The sequence below is a fragment of the Chenopodium quinoa genome, unplaced genomic scaffold, assembly GCF_001683475.1.
Source record: "Chenopodium quinoa cultivar QQ74 unplaced genomic scaffold, ASM168347v1, whole genome shotgun sequence".
In the NCBI taxonomy this organism is placed as follows: Eukaryota; Viridiplantae; Streptophyta; class Magnoliopsida; order Caryophyllales; family Amaranthaceae; genus Chenopodium; species Chenopodium quinoa.
This window is the reverse complement of record NW_018742204.1, coordinates 19,052,289-19,074,037: the sequence shown is the minus strand read 5'-3', so window position 1 is coordinate 19,074,037 and position 21,749 is coordinate 19,052,289. Positions and strand designations below refer to the sequence as shown.

The window sequence follows — 21,749 nt, the reverse complement described above, 5'->3', positions numbered from 1 at the left end:
TCAGCTGATGATAAGTTGAGACGACCCCTTGGATCTCATGAATTATGGGTCTCCCCAAAATCACGTTGTACACTGAAGGAGCGACAATGACCAAAAATTCAATCATGACGTTCTTGGCTGCCTCATCGCAGCCGATGGTGATAGGAAGTGTCACCTTCCCATCTGGATAAGTTGAAGCCCCGTTGAACCCGGATACCGGGTAGGGTACCGGCGTAAGGTGTTTGGGCTTCAGCTTGATTTGATTGTAGGCCTTTCGGAACAGAATGCTTGCTCCGCTGCCACCGTCAACAAGGACCTTACTGACGTCGTGGTTGGCCACCGTGGCGATGATCACCAACGGATCCTCGTGAGGGAACGTTACCCTCCGGCAGTCGGCGGCTGTGAACGTCATGTTCGGCACCGGCGATTGGGGAGACTGAATGTCAGCGTTGTTCACCGAGTGAGTCAAAGCCCTAAGGTGTCTCTTGTGCTCCCTTCGAGAGCATATTCCTCCCGAGATAACATTGATCGGAGAGAATTTCCCCTCTGGCTTTTTACTGTTCTTCCGGGGGAAGTCGAGGTCTTGCCGAGAGTCCTTTGCTGACTTCTCGGACTCTTTTTTCTCGCGGTGATCCGCGATGTATTTTTTCAAGTATCCCTTCCGGACCATGTCCTCTATCTGGTCCTTCAGTTGGATACACTCCTCAGCGTTGTGTCCCGGAGATTCGTGGAACTCGCACCACTGATTTTTATTTTTTCGCTGATACCACTCTGGGAGTGGTCTCGGCTTTCGGTAACTCTGCTCCTCCTTCGTCACGCTGTAAATTTTGGCGCGTGGAAGAGAGAGCGGAGTGTAGGACTCGTATCTGCCTGTGTATGAGGCAGATTTTTCCTTCTTTGGGTCGCTGGCCGAAGATTGCTCCGAGACCTTTGACTTTCCCTTTGCCTTATGGCCTTAGCCTTCAGACAAGGGTATTTGTTTTTGTTTCCCTCCCCCGAATTGAGGTTGGGTTTTCGCTTTGTTCCATTCTTCGGCTCGGATGAACTTATCCGAGGCATTCAGAGCTTCCTCCAAGGTCTGCGGGGTATGCATGACCATGAAGTCTAGGAACTTCCCGGGCTGAAGGCCATTCTGCATTGCAAAAACGGCTAGCCCATTGTCCAGCTGAGAGACGCTGGATGACTCGTTACTGAAACGGGTCAGATAGTCTCGGAGGCTTTCGGTTTCCCCCTGTTGCAGACTCATGAGTTCTGAAGTAGTCTTCTCTCGACGGTTTGCCGTGGAAAACTTGCTCCTAAATTTGGAGGACAGATCATCCCACCCTGTTATGGAGCCTTGCTTTACTCCCTTGGAGATCCACGCTTGCGCGACCCCCTTGAGAGTGGTTGGGAAATATTTGCACCAATTCGCTTTGGATCTGGGGCAAAGATGCATATGAGTCTCATACGAGGCCACGTGGTCCTTCGGATCCGAGGTCCCGTCATATGTGATGTGCGACGGTATTTTAACCGTGGGCACGTGCTCTTCAAGTATCCATTGCTCGAATGGCGAACTGGCGGGTAGCATAACGGCCTTGCCCTTGTTCCTGGGCGAAGGGACCGCGCTCCGCCCTCTTAGAGAGGTAGGAGTGGTTTTCGTCCCTGGCTGGGAAGTCTGGGCCTCGGCCGTAGGGAACGAGAGGCGACTGTGCACGCTCGGTTCCTTGCCGCCGAGTCGGTCGAGGACGCTTCGGCGAACAGTCTCAGGTTGTTCTCGGTGAGTAGATTCTGGCCGAGAAGCTGAGTTGTTGCTCTTATGCGTTTCTGGTCGGGAGGTTGAGGATCCTTTGAAAAATTGAGGGTTCTTTTTCCTCTCTTTTTCAGTATTCCAGGTATCCTCTTCCCACTCTTCCAGTTCCCGGAAGGAAGGAAGCTTCCCACCATCATGGTCTAGCTTCCTCCGTTGATGCCGGGTATGCGGAGGAGTTCGATCACGAGGTGGTGGCATATTTTGTGCCCTCATTGCCTCCATGAGCACTGCCAGCGCTCTTGCCACCTCCTCCGAGCTGGGCCCCGTCAAAGGGGTCCTCGGCCGAGTATGGGAATGAGAGCGCACAGTCGATGGTTGGCTTTGGGGCACTGAATGTGTCCTATGATCGGACTCACCCCTGCTAGACCGAGAGTGACTCAGCCTATGATGAGAGTTATGAATTACGGGAGAAAGGGAATCCTCCCTGTATGATCCTCCCCCCGAGCTGGCACCCTTGGGAGAGTTCCGGTCCGGCGAGGGTGATGGTGTAGGGGTTTTAGGCTTTTCGCCTGCTCCTTGATGGAGGCCTTTGCTCTTGTGGTTCTTAGCTATTGCTACTAAGATAATTGCAAGATGATCTTGGTTAGAAATTTGGCTTAAAGATTTTTGAAAGTCCTCCCCACAGACGGCGCCAAATTGTTTCGGGTGAAAACAATGGGACCTTGTCGAAGGTCCGATGAAGTGGAGAAGACTGGATTCGGTCCAAGTGATGTTGGGCCGAAGATTTCCTGCACAGTAAACACACGTAAACTAGCCTCGGGGGTGTTGCCGAGGAAGGCCCCTCCGATGCTAAAGTCAGTACAGTGTGTAGAAAGAGAACACTATGCAAGAGAATTAATTGCTTGAGGCTTTGCTTGAATGAATGTACAAATGTAATATTGATGGCTTTTATACCTTTGCATATATGGAGAAGTTGGGCCTTAGCCCAATTGGCTTGCCTTGAGGACTGATCTTTGACTTTAGCACAATTGGAGAGATGAACCTTGACCTTGGGCTTTTAATTGGATCATTTAATGCCTAGGCCCAATTGGACTAAATTGGACCCAAACAATAAGAATGATAACTATGATACCTACAACAAAAATGATGTAACAAAGGTTTCTAAGGGGTCGGACCGACCATCACCCGTGTTAAACCCTGAGGGTACTATTATAGCTGCTTCCAAGCATTTCTCTTCGGCTCATAAGGTTCGATTATGACAATATTGAGGTTTATTTTGATGGGGAAGAAGGCTTATAATGCGTCACTGAGGCTTTTCTTGGTAGTTATTGTTCATTCTTAGCTTGTTGTTGTTCTTGGTAATATATGTTTGAATCATGGTTCAAGAGAGTGAACTTTAATTTGTATATATTTGTAACTGAATGAAGAAAGGATTGGAGATTTTAGTTTCTTTTTATTGTGTAAGATAATTATGTAGTTTTTTTTTTAAGCAAAAGTTAATTATGTAATTAGTTGATGCCTAATTGAATCAAAGATCAAGCTAAGCTATATCAAAGGGCAAAAAAAACTGGCTCACGATTGATCGAACTTGAGGTTAACCAAAGTCGATTATGTTCTAAATTTTTTGTAAGGTTAAAACTCTTTCATTTTTCTTATTGTAATTCCAATTCATTATAAAATGTCATACATTATTAATTAATAAAACCAAGTTATTAATTTTTTCATAACTAGGGCAGCTAACGCGCGCGATGCGGGCGCATAGCTAGTCATATCTAGAAGCTCTTTCAGCTTGGTCTTAAAATCACAAATTTAGCTGTTGGCAGAATTAATCACAATAAATATGTAAACAACTATGTTTATGGGTATAAATGTCCAAGAAAACTAACATTAATGCATGAGAGCAAATAAGTACATAATTAAATATTTTAAAGGGTATAATTGTCCAAACACTATTTATTAAAAAACTTGTACGTATAATGAGGGCATATAGGTGAATACATATTTTAAAGGGTATAATTGGCATTACATTATTCATAAGAATAATCTTGTACTTTTTATAAGGTAGGGAAACTCTATCTCTTGGAAGACAATTAGACAAGATAGTGTTTTTCGCAAAAGGAGGAAGTATGTTGTAATAAAGCTACGGAAAAAAATCACAAAAAAGTAAGGAGAAAAAGAAGATAGGGAGTTATTTTTTTAGTAAATTAAAAATTCATGAAAATCTCTTTAAAAGTCACCAATTGAGGCTAGGCTTTGAAAGAAAGTTTTTTTTTTTTTTTTGACCAAAAGAAAGAACAAATCAAAACGAGTAACTTTAGCAATATTTTAGGAAATTATATTGCTTCAACTAAACGAAAAATCCAAAAGCTTAGGTCTTGTTTGGCATCATTTTTGGTTTTTAGTTTCCTGTTTTTTGAAAACTAAAAGCCAAAAACAGGAAACAAGAAAAAGATGTTTCCACTTTTTTATTGTCAGTTTTCAAAATTATTATGATTTTAATAAGTTTAAATAGTTTTTTTATTCATTATGTGACATATATCATATATTTTTATACAACAAAAAACCAAAAAACAGAATACCACAACAATGTCAAACGAATCCTTATTCAATTTGACAAATTAAAACATTTTTAAATCGTTATTAACTTCCTTTAATAATACTCGCTTATTTTTGTGATTTTATAAAAATATTAAATTACAGTTTTATATTTCAAATTTTATTGTATCCTCTTTAAAAGTTTTGAGGATGACCCTTTTCCTAAAGATCGCATTAGAGTAAATGTGCTTGCTTTTGTAGGGTTTCACATTCATTTTCGCCCATAGAATACGTTAAAATGGTACAGAGTAATTTTTTTATACCACTACAAGAAAAATCTCTTTTCGTAGCGATTATTTCGTAGCGATTGTACATTCGCTACAATATGCAAATATGCTTGTGAAATAATTAAGGATGTCATATCATTTTTACAATCGCCACGGTTTTCCCATATAAAATTGATACGAAAAACATAATAATAAATATCCACACTATTTTTACACATTTATATAATTTTGAGAAATCGTATCATTTACAATCGCCACTAAATCCTAAATATCAATACGAAAAGCCTTTTCAACACTAGATATATAAATATTGTTTGACAAAGAGTGCATAAAATATGTCATAGCTTATTGGTGAAACATTTAATATAAGAGTTTGAGGTTGTATGTTCGAATCTTGTAAAGATCATACGCATTTTTTTTTTGAAGAAAATGAGTTAAACATTTATAGCGATTGTAATCGCTACAATAATCACCACGATTGGATGTAGTTTTTCGTATCGATTATTGAGGCCAACCCCAACGATATTGAAAACCACTACTAAAGGCTAAGACAACGGGGGATATTGTATCGAATGACCATTCGTTGAGAAAGCTTTTTGTTGCAATTACCATCGATACTAAAGGTTAAAATAATCGCTATGAAAAGGTTATTTTCTTGTAGTGTACATGCATATAAGCGGCAAACATTAGCTCGATTGTTTTCATTGTATCACATATAAATTTGGTAAGGTGAGTCAGGTAAAATACTTATACTTTTATATTAAAAGCGTTCCTAAGAATGTTTATGTATCATGTCATCCCCTTTTATGGGTTGCATTGTGCCCTATTATCTATCACTCAACAAGCGTTGAGGTTTCGAACATTAAACCTCAAGGAATTGAAACAAGATCAAGCTACTTAACATCTTAACCAATAACAAATCATGTCATCAATATAAATAAATGAGACTATAAATGACACGCACAAAATAAATAAAAAAAATAAAAAGAAAAACTAGATTTGCAACTTGGAAAAACAAATCAAGAGGATAAAATCAACAGTTTTCAAATATAGGGGAGATAAAAATTGTCTTTCTATGCTTTTTGTTAATTAGTAACATTTTTACTATGTATTTTGAATAATGTTTATTAATACCATTATGTTTAACATTACTCAAACAACCTATGTTTTATCAATATATAAAATATCAACACCACAATTATAATAGATAGTTGACAAATGCTAACCAAATGTTAGTTCAAAAGGATAGGACCTTATTCGCAAGCTATCTTGAATTATAAGCATCCGGTGCACCCCTAACCAGACTCAAGTTAAGTTCAATTTAACTCAAATTTTATGAACTCGAATAACTCACGAATTGTCTCGTCTCATAAATACCCTATATACGATACTCCCATCTGGTAGGGATGGCAGGTGGGTATTAAAATGTGATTCTCGCACCGCACCCGCCCCAGTTGGAGCGGGTATGGGTCCAACTTTGATGGGTAAGTAAATGGGTATGGATACAAAAGTCATACCCACCCGGGGTAGCGGGTAGGCGCGGTGAATTTGATGTCATACCCATCTATTATCCAAATACCCGCCCAACTATTTCGCTTACCTGCCAGTTACCCACCAACTTATTACTACTTTTTTTAATCATAAATTCATTACTACCTTGTATAATATGCTATTAAATTATGTTTTACAACAATTTATATAGGCAAAATGACATTTTATAGAAAAATTACAAACAAATATTGTTAAGTTGGCGGGTAAAAAGCGGATGGAGGATATCCACATGGGTGGTGGATCAGGTGTGGATCTAGGTTTCTACCCGCCTATGCAGGTACGGGTGTTAAAATTTTACCAACCACTAGTAGGTGTAAGGTATAAATAATTTTGGCGGGTGCGGGTATGGGAGAGGGGGTACCCGCACCCATACCGCCCAATTGTCATCCCTACCCTCTGGTTATCGAATACCAACAGACCCCCTCTCCCATACCCGCACGGCCGTACCGCCCAATTATCATCCCTAGACCCTACTCCGTGGTTACCAACAACAAAAATTAAAGGAAAAGCCGGTTCAAACACGGTCTAAAATCTAAACCAATAAAAAACCAAAATAAAAATTTCCCAAATTCATGGTTATGCCGTCGTACTTTCCCTCTTTCTCTCTCCTTTTCCACCCACCCAACTCCATTCTCTTAGCTTCTTAACTAATTTTTATCTAACAGATCTTTACCCACTTAATACTTTTATCTAATTCTCAATTTTCTGCTCTTATTTTTAATTTTTAACTATTATACAAAGTTATGAAATCAAGTAAAGGCAATTCTCCTGAAGATGATGAAGAATATGATGAAGATTTCACTTCTAAAAAAGAGGCCTCTTCCTCTAATAAAGGTGATCAATTTCTTCAATTTTTGTTGGTATTTTGTTTAATTCAATGTTTTTAAAATACCCATTTCAGAATTTTGTAGAAGTTGGTGAAATTTGTAATCTTTAGGTTAAGTTAGGGGGAATTTAATTTCTGAATTTATTTTGTGACTGCGCTTAATTTTAATTGTCTTTGAAATTTTGACTGTTTATTATGAAAATTAGATTCAAAGAACAATGATAAGGCAAGTGCAATGCGTTCGAAACACTCAGTCACTGAGCAGCGGCGTAGGAGCAAGATAAATGAGAGGCAGGTTTCTTCTAATTATGTCCTTTAATTACTTTTGGTTTATGGTAGCAAGATTATTTTGAATTTGTTATTAATAATTCAGGGTGATACTGTAATATACTATTGGAGTTTTAAGAATTCTTCTAATTCTGCCCTTTAATTACTCTTGGAGTATTAAGAATTAGTAAAGGGTTTTTGGTTATAGTGTATATGTAATTTGTTGATACGTGAACTTCAGGTGTCTGTGTGTCTTGAGGTAGCAATCGAGTTTGATTCGATAACATTTTAGTTTGAGTTGTTAGCATTTTTCATAAGAAGATTAATGTAGGTTTGTATTTGATTACATGTTGCTTTTGGTTTGGGGCGAGGTTTGGATACTTTCGTTGGTTTGGATCACGAGGCTTTGGTCATTTGTCGTGAGCCTTTAGTGAGGACTTTTGGCTTAGGTTTGTTGATGAGCTTCAATAAGGGTTAATTTCTCTTCTGTTTGCTTGTGTTTGGAAGGAACAATAAACTTCAGTTTTTACTTTTGTTATAAATATTCATCTTTGTGAATCGTATGTAGAGTTCTTTTTATGCTTTCTTGTTATTTACTATGTTCAACAATCATTTTCAGTGTGTGATTATTTTGGCTGAAAAAGAAAATTTGAAGGTGAGGATAGCAGATCAAATATCTGCTTGTCTCCTGATACTGTTAATCGTTATATGCTTCTGGTATTCATTACTTCAATTGAATATGCTTTAGGAGTCGGAGTTTATAGGATGCCGCATTGCTGGTTTTAGCTGTTAAAGAGTAGCCATGTTGAATTTATGAACCATTGTTTAGCTCTCCTCGCCTTTTGAATAGTGTTGGTAAGCCTTAAACTATTGAAATTGATCAACACAGAGATTGGAGTGAACAATGTGAAATTACAGTTTTCAAGTGAAGGTTAGAGTGCTTAATAAGATTTTTAGACTATGGTCAAATATGTGAGAATGATGGGAAACCTCTCTGAGCTTTGTCTAAGGTAGATGGATTCTTTCGAATACAAAGGATTTGATCTGGAAAAAGGGTAGCCCAAAAGGCAGCCTCAGACGAGCCTGAATAAGTGGGGTTTTGATATAGTTTCCTGACTTGTAGACTAAATTTACAAACCTAAGTGATTTGAAAATTAGCATTCAAGCCAACCATTTTGTGCTGTACTCTCATTGTTTTGGTACAGTAAATATTCATGGAAGCAATGTATAAGGTTTCTATTGACTTTGACTTATTGAGAAAAGTGTAGTTAATAGAAATAAGATACTATAGCTAAGTTATTTAGTAATTTTTGAACTAGTTCAAATTTTAACAATCTTAAGCAGAGAACTATTAGTATGTTATTTGATGGACCCTAATTGACTTTGATATAAAAATTAAACATTTGGTTCAAAATCAACATGTTCCGTTGGGAAAATTAAATGACCTAACAGCTTCACAACCCAAACTAGATTTGCAGTTTTGCCATTTTTTGTTAGATGACTTAGATCTATTCAAGATTAGCATGAAACTATCGGAAAAAAGATTTATTGAATGAGAGGGCTGGTTTGATTAGGATTACTGGGCTCTACAAACATCAATTCCTTTTGTTAGACTTCGTGTATTTCTTTGCAGTTTGCTGGTGATTAAAAGCTTATGATTGAGATAAAAAGAAGATCAAAGAAAAGAAAGGGAAAAAAGTACCCCGGTGAAAAATTTGATGTTTCGATAGTTCATCTAGGGATGAGTCTAAAGAACTTGGCTATAAAAGTTGAACCATCAAAGTAAACAAAAGTGAGGACAAGGGCTTTCCCACACTGGTTTTGCTCGAGAGAAAGAATGTATACTTCACTCTTTTATTGGGGAGAAAGGAGGGGGGATGAAGGGTGATTTGGAAATATTATAGGAAGCTCACCTGTCCATTGTCCTCAATGCATTTGGAGTAAGCTAAGAGCCGTACAATGAAATTTTATAATGCTGTGGATTTAGCTAAAGAATGAAAACTTTATGTAAGCATGTGGAGGAAAGATTTACCCTAATATATCATGCATAATGCACTAATCAAACTAGATGACTAAAATAAAACTTAAAGGATTACTGAAGCTCAAAAGTTCTTTCGTAATTTTTCTGGAACAGGAATAGTAGAGAGATATGTGGTGGAGTATTTGCTCAAAAGTGTTACTTTTTCCCCGAAAATATGCGTTGCTACAAATTTGTTGGCACACATATTAAGGAATAGGAGAGAGATAAGAGGGAGCACTTGATGAGGAATGAGATACAGAGGTATACCTAAAATGAGTATGTAGCCATAACTATGACACTTCCACAATAGGGATTTGTAACGATTTTTTGAGGAAGGAGGAGGTGTTAATTTTTTGCAGACTGCAGTTATGTGAAACCGCTGAAAATCCTAGTTTGGGGTAGATGAAATTACAAGAAAATTCTTTCATGTGAGGCACCATTTCCCAGTGACACCCTTCACTGTAAATGATTTTGGAACACCCAAAAGTGGTTCTTAACATATATAGATCGTTAACACTCTTCATCAGCATTTGTTAAAGTTTGATTAAAATTATTTTAGAAGGTGCTCACTGTAATTAAACTCCTAATAGTCCCTCGATTCCCTTCAAAAACCAAAATAGTAAGCTTTAATTGACATCTATGGACAAAATTGGGGAAGAAGAGGGGGGGGGGGGATTGGTGTTTATATTTTTACATAAGTTCTCCTAAATTGAGTTAATGGCGGAAGTGCAAGTTTTTCTGAGTATGCAAAAGGTTAATTTCGAGTTTTTCTGAGGATTTTCTTTTGAGATTTTTGCTTAGAAACCTTACTAGAAATGAACCCAAGGTAGTGGTGTTTTCTGATTAATTTACCTGAAGGAGAAGATAAGTGAGTAAGGAACTAGCTAATAGACTTTTAACAGGCTTGTCTGCACTTGAAAAACTATACATTTTTTACTTCTTCTTCCAAAGCTAGTTTAACTAACATTTGAGTTAAATGAGTGTAAATGAGTTAAGGGCTACTTAAAAGAGATTTTTTTTTAATTTTTAATTTTTAATTTTTTTTAATGTTTAATTTTTATTTTTTATAATCCCTAGTGTAACTAACATTTGATAGCAGTATAGTTAGTGCATGTACTACCATTGTGTTTTATTAACTTCTGTGCTCGGTGCTATCACAAAATTCTGCCAAATGAAGTTGGTCAGAGACTTACAAAGAGGGTGTGAAAGCTAGCTGCATCACTGTGTATAGGATATAAGAGCAACTCTATTAACTTCTAATGAAGAATTCATACATTCAAATCGGTCTAGATTTTGAATATGTCTTAGGATATGCTGTTGGGGGAAGTAATAAATGAGCAAGATAATTCTGGAGTCACTTAGATGCAGGTTGTTTACATAAAAGGAATGAAATGAATCAAGAAAGAAAAATTTGAAGATTTGTTTGGTCAGGGGAAGTGTTATACTTTTTATATGGTTGGATTAACTAATGGAATAATTTTTTGCTGTTTCCCTTACCTGCTACCAAAACCTCTGGCCAATCCAAAAAAAATGGAAAGAACTTCCACCACTACCACAGATGGACCTTATCACTGACAGCCTCTCATCTGGACTACCACTATAGTGCTAGTTTATTTTCGCAACTCACTGTTCAAAACTCTAAACGAGCCTTTTAGATGTCTAATTTACCACAGAGACACCAATTGTTGAAGCTAAATTCGTGCACCAGACTCAAAGCCTTGGTTTTAAAAAGCGCGCCTCGCTCCCACGCTCTGGAAATGGGCTTTAGCTAGGCGAGGCTAGTCACCTACGGAAGGCGTGCGCCTCAAAGCGCCTTTGCGCCTCAAGGATAATAACTAAGATTTAAGTTACAAATTAAGACTACCTTAGCTTATTTTTTAATTTATTATGAATCTTTTTAATTGGTATTAAGTACAATCAAAGTAAAATAATTTGAAATAAATATATACATGCGCCTTGCATACAAAAGGCATGCGCCTTCTCCTTGCGCCTCGTGCCTAGGTTGCAAGGACCATTTGCACCTTGGTGCGCCTTGCGCCTTTTAAAACTAAGCTCAAAGCTTGTCCAATTGTGGTGCTCTGCAACCTTTATTGTGTTACAAATTTAGACTTTTCTCTCTCTCTGTGACGTGATGTTATTGGTGATTACTTCTCGACTAGCGATCCGTGAAATGGTCTGTTAATTATTTATAGATATACTTATTGAAGCACTTTAAGGACATATGGAATAAAGAGATAAGCCTTGCTATCTTTCCTACTTTATGTCATTTTACATGCTTCATCCTAGCTTTTCCTCTAGAATGCTTTGAAAGTATGAGGAGATTAAGAGAATGTCACTTTAGCTAGGGTTGAAGGTTAATCTTACATTGGACATTGGATGAAATGTGGGAAGTTTTCCCTCAAAAGGCGCATCATATTGGATCACTGCAATACAAACACCTTTGTTTGTAGTTTTTCAAATAATTCTATTGGTGCTTTTCTATTGAAATTGCTTTTCTATATACTTGTTACTTTATCATACTCAATGGGATTCATTTGATTTCTCCCAAGCCTTCCGTAAAAGAAATAGTATAGGGAGCAAAACTTTCCCCTTCTTTCAACCAGCGAAAAAGTTGTGTAGGCAAACATGTGGGAGCTCTCTCTCTCTCTCTCTCTCTCTCTCTCTCTCTCTCTCTCTCTCTCTCTCTCTCTCTCTCTCTCTGGGGAGGGGGATCAACCTTTCAATGTGAACAAGAGATATTATAATGGAAATGAGGGATCCTTATAGAACTTTGGGCAAAGAGGCAGTGGTTTATATTATATTTAAAAGATGAAAGGAGCATTTTATAGGGAGCTCACCTGTCTAGTGTCCTCTAATGCCTTTGGATGCACTATGAAACTTTCTAAAGCTGAGGATTTAGCTAAGAAGTGGAAACTTTCCAGAAGCATGTGCTAGAAAGCTTTACCCTGATATATCTTGCATTATGCACCAATCAAACTAGATGACTAAAACCAAAGCGTAATATATGCTTATTGGCGAAGAATTACTGATGCTCAAAAGTTCTTTAGCAATAGTTCTGGAATAGGAGAGAGATTTTTGGTGGAGTATCTGCTCAAAAGTGTTACATTTCCCTAAAATCCACATTGTTACATATTCGGTGGCACACGTATTAAGGAATAAGAGAGAGATAAGATGGAGCACTTGACGAGGAATGAGATAGTGAGAACATTATACCTATGTTACTTGGACTCTTTCATTTACCTCACGTGTCCGTGTCGGCACGACACGTGTCGGACACCGACACCGACACTTGGACACTTCATTTTTAACTAAAAACACAATTTTTTCCAAGAAAATGGACGAGTCCGATTCATCCGAATCCAAGTAACATAGCATTATACCAAAAAAGGGGGGTAGTAGCAATTACTTTCCAGTTTCCACAATAGGGATCTGTAACACTTTTTTGAGAAAGGAGGAGGTATTGCAGACTGCAGTTATGTGTAATCGCTGAAACTCTTAGTTTGGGGTAGATCTTGGATTTCCTAGACGAAAAGAAAGGATATTCAAGAAAACTCCTTTAAGTGAGACACCGAATCCTAGTGCACCCTTTACTGTAAATGATTTTGGATCACCAGAAAGTGGTTCTTTAAATTCATAGATCGCTAACATTTTCCATCAGCATTTGTTAAAGTTTGATTACAATTATTTTATTTCTAGTAGAAGATCCTCACTGTAGTTTAAACAGCAAATAGTCCCCCCAATTCCCTTCATAAACAAATAGAGTAAGCTTTAATTGACATTTATGGACAAAATGGGGAAGAGAGAGGGGGGAGGGGGGGATTGCTTTTTAAACTTTTACAAAAGTTCTCCTAATTTTAGTTAATGACGGATGTGTTAGGTAGATTTTCTGAGTATAAGAAAGGCCAATTTTGAGATTTTACTGAGAATTTTCTTTTAAGGATTTTGCTTGGGAACGTTACTGAAATTGAACCCCAGGTGTGGTGTTTTCTGATAAATTAACCTAAAAGAGAAGATAAGTAAGGAACAAGCTAATTGAGTTTTTACAGGCTTGTCTGCACTTGTAAACCTATACCTTTTTACATCTGTCAGAAGCTCAAAACTAGTTAAGTGGATATATAAAAGACAATATATCCAACGAGGTAGAAACTAGAAGTGGGAATATTTTAGGAAAATGATTAATGGTGAAGTCCTGGTGATTAAACAAAAGGTTTATGGGTATTGAGGAATAGGAAAAGAAACAAGCTAAAAATTTAAAAGTTGCCTATTCTTTCTTTATTGACAAGTACAGTTATCCTGTCTCTGATCAGATGTATTCATGTCAGAAAAAGGTTGTTAATATTGGTTCAGTTGAAGAAGCAGGATGCACAGTACTTACTCTGGCAGCTTTTTCTGGAGCTTATAGGAGTGATATAAGCTTGTTGTTTATACTGAGGAGCCTTTTTATTTAATCTTTGAACCTTTGTATACAAGAGATCAATGCTAATGAGTTTTAAAATGGAAGGTTGATCTGAAGTCTCTGTCTGGCTTGGGAGTTATACTGTATATTCTCGAATTCTCGAATTTCATCATAATCCCATTTAACCGATACTAGATTGGCATATACTGTGATTTTGTTTGATTAGTATGCTCTCTAAATTGAAGAGATGTAGTTTTATGTTTTTTTTTTTTTTTTAAAAAAAATGGTTTTCATATGCTTATGAACTTGTTGGCATATAGCAGATTTGTTAACTTCAAAAAATGTTCATACAAAGCTGGAAGTATGGGGCTATTTCAGCTCTACTAAACCTGGTGCTCTTCTATTGGTGCTGCTGGTTTTGTATGTAAGTGTTATGAGTTAAGGTCTAGTTAATGGAGAAAAGAAATTATTTATAATCCTAGTGTAACTAACATTTGATAGCAGTATAGTTACTGCATATACTACCACTGTTTTGTCAACTGCTGTGCTAGGTAGTCGGTGCTATTACAAAATTATGCCAATAAGTGTTTTTTTTTAGGAAAATGCCAAATGAAATTGGTCATTACGTGCAAAATTTTTGGAAAATGCTTTGATTGTTTTTTTTTTTTTAAAGTTTGTATTTTTACGTCATAGGTTGAAATCATCAAGAAACTAATGCAATGTGATATTGTCACTTACAGATTTCAGATATTAAGAGATTTGATACCTCATGGTGATCAGAAAAGAGATACTGCATCTTTTTTATTGGAGGTACAGGATTTGATTCGTCAATTGTGCTTTCTTACTAAAAAGTAATCCCCCTGCATTTGTGACCTTTGCTTTTCCTATTTTTGTCTTTAAAAAACCTTCAGGTAATAGAGTATGTTCAGCTCTTGCAAGAAAAAGTGCAGAAGTACGAGGGGCCATATCAAGGGTGGAGCACAGAACCCACAAAACTGATGCCTTGGGTAGGTTTTAGTGCTGTTTATTTGTTTTATGTCCATTTTTATGATCCTTTCTATGACTATGAAGCTTTGCTACTTCAAACTTACATCAGGGAAACATGTATTTCTAATGCTACTTATAGCTTTAAAATTTGCCATCATTTAGAAGATATCGTTTTGTAACAATCTTATTGCGTTTGAATGTTATCTATAACTTCCTCCATTACACAATTGTTGCATCATATTGACTTTTTACTCTATTCCCATATCAACTTTAACCATGTATAATTACTAATATAGTAAAATGTAGCAATAAATATCATTATTATAGTTGTTGTTGGGTTGATCACAATATATGCTGTAAAATATTTTTTTTTTATGATTTTTATTGATATGTAATAAAAGATATTAAGGACAAAGCTGTGCATTGGCAAGTTTTGATGGTCAAAATTGGCAACTATCGCAAAACTGAGGAAGTGTAAGGTATTTGAGATGCATTATTGATTTTGGTTGAATCGGTTAAAGTATGCCAAGATGTTCTTCCAGTGATAAATATTATGAATAGATCTCAGTCAATTCTAACAAGGGACCGATTGTAACAAATGCATCTGTTATTACATACAGTATCTTTTATTGTGCCTTTTTCTGGTAGGATGTTGGATCTTTCTCGATTCCTAGCTGGGGATCTGCAGCTTATATGCATTAAGTAGTTTCATGCTTGAATTCCTTGTTGTATCGGTGATTCACATGGGAAATGACTAATGAGTTCCTCATATCCAATCTTTTATTATTATTTTACATAATTATTTATTTATTGTGGTTCAAACAGTCAACCCCGACCATTGCTAGAAGCCTGGAACATATATAGCATTTTTGAATTGTGTAATAGATTTTTAAAACTTAAAAGTTAAATCATAAACCATGTCTTTTTCAAGATTAAGTGAGCTGTTGAGTCATGATGATTTTGTTCCAATTTTATGCAATGATAATTGCTATTATTTTCTGTAAGTGATAGGACTAGGTTAGATACCGATATTTTTGTTCTTATGTAACTTATGGAAAGTTTTATCTTTAAACAGAGACACAGTCATTGGCGAGTTCAGAGTTTTCTTGGGCATCCTCAAGCTGTAAAGAATGGTCCTGGCTCTGCATCAACGTTTTCAGGGAAGTTTGATGAGAGAAGCTTCAACTCAAATCCTAGTGTGACCGCCAATGCACAGAATCCAGTGGATGCAGATTCTGGCCATGAAGCCTATAGAGCTTTGGATCAGCAGTCTGAGTTGGTTGAAAAGACTGCACCTTTGCCCACACCTTTTTCATTGCACATGCCAACTGTTGTTCAAAGTGATGGGGATGATTCCCATCTTTCCCAAAGACCAGCTTCTGATGGGCTAGCAGCCCCCTGTCCCAATAACTGTGATGATCAACAGGGGGAGCATACAATCGAAGGAGGCACTATTAATATCTCAAATTCTTATTCGCATGGGTAGGTACTACAAGACTAATCAACTTACCTTTAAAATTAGGAGTCATTATTTATGGATTATAATTATGTCTATTTAGGGTCTTGAGGATGTTCAGGAAATTGAGCCCCATTGGCTTTTATCTTTGATAATAGTTGCTTATCTCCTTGTATGTGGTTAGTGGTTTCTGTCTTCTCATTGTTTTAGTGACTTTTTCAATTGATCTTGCTGACCACCCTCCTCCCTGTAGTCTTAACCTTTTTCAATTGTTCTTCATTTTTATACTGCTTTTCTTGCATTGTTTGATTTTGCCTCTTTTGCACCTAAGACGCTGAATGGCTTTCGTTTTTATAGCAAAAAGTTTTCTATTTAGGGCTTATTCTCATACGATTATTTTCAGTTCAATTCAGTTTAGCTCAGCTCAGCTCTAATAAAGTTCAGTTCAGCTCCTAATTTTCTTCTCTTATAAAATATTCACTTCAGTTCAGCTCAGCTTAGCTCTAATAAGTTCAGTTCAGTTCAGCTCATTTCAGTCAATGAGAACAAGCCCTTGGAAGGATTGAAAAGTAATACTACCTCCGGTTCAAATTACTTGCAACAAAGGAATATTTTATGTCTCACAAATAATACCCCTTTGTTGCGAGTAATAAGAACCGGAGGTAGTATAAACGGAAGAAGTTTCCCCTAGTCATCAACCTGTGCTTATGTATTCTTCATTTACTTTTCTATTTTGAACTGTGATCAAGACTGTTGCATTTGGTAGGATTATTTCCTTCCATTTTTGTGAGATATTAAAGTATTAAAGTGAATGTATGGATTTAGCTGCTAACAAAAGGGTGTGCATTGGTACAGACTGTTGATGACATTAACACAAGCATTGCAAAGTTCAGGAGTGGATCTGTCTCAGGCTAATATTTCCATACGAATTGATCTTGGGAAGCGAGCTAACCAGAGTCAAACTCCCGGGTTATCTGGTGCTAAGGTATTTTGAGCCTCATCTACTCTGTATACTTGGTCAAAACTTGAGGGACGCATATTTTCTTTTAGATCAGAAGAGATTATTAAAACAAAAGTACAGTGTATCTTCAAAGATAAATCGATAATCAAGGTATGCATGATCTAATAGTTTTGTTAAATTGTTGTAATTTTCTGCTTTGGGGCCAGGATTTGGAGATTTCAGCTTCCCATGATCTTAACATGGGACATGCTGGGGGCGAAAGTAGCATGGAGAACTTGGAGCAACCCCAAAAGAAATTGAAATCATAATGTCTGATATGTTGCGATTTAGGTGTTCTTTCCCCCAAGATCTATTCGGTCGTTCCTTCCTTGCCCTCTCTCACACAAAATTCATCTATTTGTATATGCTGTACCTGTCATCGGTGTTTTCTATTACCGATTTTCGGAGTATTTATATAGAAGGAAGTTGTTTTACCACAGCTTGGACAAGGTTAAGATTTGATTCTCTTGAGGAAGACATCTTGTAGATTCTTGAAACCATTTAGTGTGATTGGCTGTAATTAATATACATAAATTTTAGTTAGTCTTTAATTTGGGTATGCTCATTGTCATTATTTGTCTCTCCTCCTAATTTGTTATGGAGAGCAAATGTGGAATCAGACAGAAGTTGATTTGTCAGAGATGTTGAATATTGGCCATATTTCTGCAACTCTTTGTTTTGGTTTTCCTTATTATAAATTTTGGTTGAGTGAGGATTTGCTGCTGTTTTTGGTGTGCTCATTCAAACACTCTTGACATTCCATATTTCGTTCATTCCAGCAACCAACTTCATGTTAAGTATGAGGGTGATAAGTCGTGTTCCGTCGGTGACTTATTTCGGACAAAATAAGTTACTTTTAGATAATATCATATGCACTAGAAAACTTAAACAAAACCATGGTATAGTACTCCCTTCGTCCCTAAGGTTGCATTATTTTGGCTGCTAATTATCAACTCAAATTCTCAAACAGTGAATATAAACATTGTTACACTTACTCACTAGCTAGATGGTTAATTATGCAACTTCCCACTTTGACTTGTGGAAATGGTTCCACAAGTCCCATCTCAATTGATTTACCCAATTACTTTATTAACCTTTTTTTTATTTATTTTTATTCATGCATATATCAAATGAAGAAGATTGATCTATACAACTCAAACCTACTTTATAAGAAGCTTGTTAATGTAAATCGAATGTTAGTAACACATTAACACGGATTGACAATAGATTTTGTCACACGCCTTTAACTTTTGTAAGGAGTACCAAATTAGAAGAGATAAATGCTTATATATAAATATGCAATTGTAAACACACTAAAAAAAACATATTGTGGACAAATCTCTTGAAATAGATCGATTTTAACCATATAAACTTCGAGATTTTAACCAACTAAGGACTTGTTCTTTACATCTTAATTTATGTTCAGTTCCTACTTCTATCATAAATAATTCAATTCAATTCATCTCAGCTCAGCTCAATTAAGTTCAGTTCAGTAAATGAGAATAGACCCTAAAACGAATCATATCCGTGAAAAAAAAAAATGAAAAACTGGAGGCATGGCGGGGGCAAATCTGCCTGATGCTTAACCGGCCTCGCCCACGGAAAAGGGTGTCTGACATTATTGACTTTGGCATTGTATGAAGCAAATGTAGCTATGTATATGTTCTTACACTATGGTTTTATTCATTCTTTTATTATTACAATACATTCTACACTATTAATATTTCGCTATCATAAAATTGTACAAATCCCAATAGAAAATATTTCTATTGAATTAACTTTAGGAACAATGATCCTTAAATTTTCTACTTGAAAAATACAACTGACCTATGACGTGTAGGAAATGATTGATTCTATAAAATTTGTCTATTTTAAATCATTGTCTTGGTACACTGAATTTTCTCTGAAATCAATCAACTGGATTCTCTTTTGATTTTTTTTTTGTAAAGCTTAAGGAATTGGTACTAGTACTTTTTTTTTTTTTTTTAAGAAAAGGGTGCAAGTACTCTGTATTAAACTTGTTAAGTATACTTATAGTTGTATATAACTGTATAAGGAGTACTTATTAGGATAATGTTATGTATACCCCTTAAGGTTATAAATAAACATTTAATATCTCTTGTAATTTGGTTTTCCGTATAAATTTAGAAACTAGGTTAGTCTCATGTGATGCACAATTTTAACAATAATTTTTTTAGCCTATTTGTGTAATGCGTAGTATAAATAATTTAAATAAAATATAATAAATTAATGAAGAGTGGAATTCATATGATTTATATAAATAGGAGGAAAGATAATTGTTATACGAAAAATAAAATAGTCTAACCACTCTATGAAATATCTTTTAGGAAAATATATAATTACTTCATCATTTAAAAAATAAAGAATGATTTTATTAAGGAAAATGTTATACATAGTGTTTCGGGTCTTTTTTGGATTTCCTGGGATACTGGTCACGCTCTGCTGGCAATGAGTCGGCCCCACCTGCAAAACAACTAATATTCCGGCCAACGGAATATTCGCCTCCGACGATCAAGTCAGTGATCAGAACGGAAAAAGGCTAGAGAGAGAAAGTAGAGAGAAATTGGAGCTATTTAATGCTCTGTGTTTTTAATTGTCTGAAAAATCCCCCCCATCATAAATGATTGGGGTATTTATAGGGGTGGGACTCGTGCCCCTCTCTAGGGTTTATACCCTAGATTTGCGTGACGTGATTGGCTGCGCAATCAGCGAATGGCACGTGCCACTCTGGGAGCGCCGTTTTGCGGTTTTCAGTATCATCTCTCGGGATTTGGGCCCTGACGTTGTTAGAGATTTTTGGCGTGCTGATTTTTAGAAGGATCATATTGCCTAAACACATGGCATCTTCCCGTGGTGACACGTGTCACCCTATAACTGGGTCACGTGTCACTATGGGATTGGCTTGAGACCTTAAGAACTCTGGATTGCGTGACATCTTCCCGTGGTGACACGTGTCACCCTATAACTGGGCCACGCGTCACTATGGGATTGGTCCACGTATACGAGGTATTTTTACCCTCAACACATAACCCTTAGGGCTACATATAAGCATTTAATTTACTCTTGAAAATTGTTAAAAATTTAGAAATTCATGACAAAAATACACTAATTACACCGATTTGCGCGTGTTTTTGTCATGAATTCCTAACTTTATACATTTTTCTAGAGTAAATTTAATGCTTAAGTATAGCCCTAAGGGCTATGTATAGCATTACCCTTTTATTAATTATTTTTGCAGGAAAATTTTTTACAAGAGGTTGACACATGGATAGTAACGATGTTTAATTATATTTATTTATAGATGTATGGCAAAATCACATGCAAATCAGTGTAATTAATGTTATATTTTTATTTTTTACGGAGTACATTTAAAGATTTTTTTTTTTTTTTTTTTTTTTTTTTTTTTTTTTTTTGTTTTGAGGAAGAGTACATTTGAAGCTTTTTATGCATAGGCATGTAGCCCTTGTGGCAATTAGCATTTTCCTACAAAGTATTTTATACGAGTATCATCAAATCTAATGTGCAAATAAGTGCAACTGTATGCATATAAAATTTGGCTTAAATTTTTTTCTCCTCGGAGTAATAAGATAATTTGTGATATTGTTTCAAACAAGCTAAAACTTGGACTTATAGCCCTTAAATTAGCCCCATTACTTGTAGTCACTTTGATTTGGGTCATATTTAGGATGTGTTCAATTCACTTAATTTTCATTTACTTCACCTAAATTAAACTTATTTGAACTAATTAAAACTAAATTTTAGTTGTAATATATAGTTCATCTGTTCTTTTTTAGTTGACTCGGTTCGATTTTTACACTATTCACAAATTACACTTTGACTAGCTTTTGTGATATATAGCTATAGTAAAATATAGTCACGTGTGTCTCAAAAAAAAAATATATAGTCACGTAAGATCTTAATTGAATCGTCTTAATGTACATTTTACTAAAATCGTAGTTTTATAAACTTATAATGTTGATAATTAGAGATATAGATCGTTGTTACTGTGCATTGGCAAGCATGATAAAGTAAATGTGTCAACTAAAAAAGAACAAAGGAAGTATTTTGGTACCCTTATCAGAACTTATTTTTCTAGAATTTATCTTATCTGAAATTATTAGATCGAAATAAATGAACATAAGGTGAACAAAACATGCACTTACTTACCTAATCTTATCTGCACTTTTAAAACCTTAATTATTACTACCTTCGATCATATTATATGCAACTTTGGAATTTTTTATATCTCACAACTAATACCCCAAAATTGCATATAATATGATCTAGAGGATGTATAAATTATTTTAGTTGTAATTTGAATTTAGGTAACACTTATCAAAACTTATCTTATCTTATTTGATACGAGTATTATTCACATATATCTTCCTTTAAGTGATAAACTTTTTTCTAGTCCATGGTTTCATAATTCAATTACTTTTTCAATGATGATCAGTTCATGAAGTTATTATAAATTTATTTTTATTTTTTTTACCTAAAATTTCAATAGAAATCAAATCTACATATTCAATACAAATTTCAGCTTTAAGGACCAATAGTTTTCTCCCACACCATAACACAATCTTGATCATACTTTACCATCAATAACAAATATTTTTACCAATCCATAACAAACAATTGTTGTAGTGAAATAAGACAATATTGTGGAACGATTTCCAAATCTTCAATCTTGTAGAC

At 35.8% G+C, this 21,749-nt stretch overlaps 1 protein-coding gene across 1 annotated transcript; it reads left to right on the top strand.

The window, feature by feature from the left end:
- The first annotated feature begins 6,503 nt into the window (after positions 1-6,503).
- LOC110721313 (transcription factor BIM2-like) lies at positions 6,504-17,756 on the top strand. Its single transcript, XM_021900454.1, has 7 exons — positions 6,504-6,915; positions 7,114-7,198; positions 14,331-14,400; positions 14,502-14,597; positions 15,653-16,059; positions 16,889-17,018; positions 17,201-17,756. Exons 1-7 carry the CDS (start codon positions 6,825-6,827, stop codon positions 17,300-17,302), a joined length of 981 nt encoding a protein of 326 aa, XP_021756146.1. The 5' UTR covers positions 6,504-6,824; the 3' UTR covers positions 17,303-17,756.
- Positions 17,757-21,749: the final 3,993 nt, after the last annotated feature.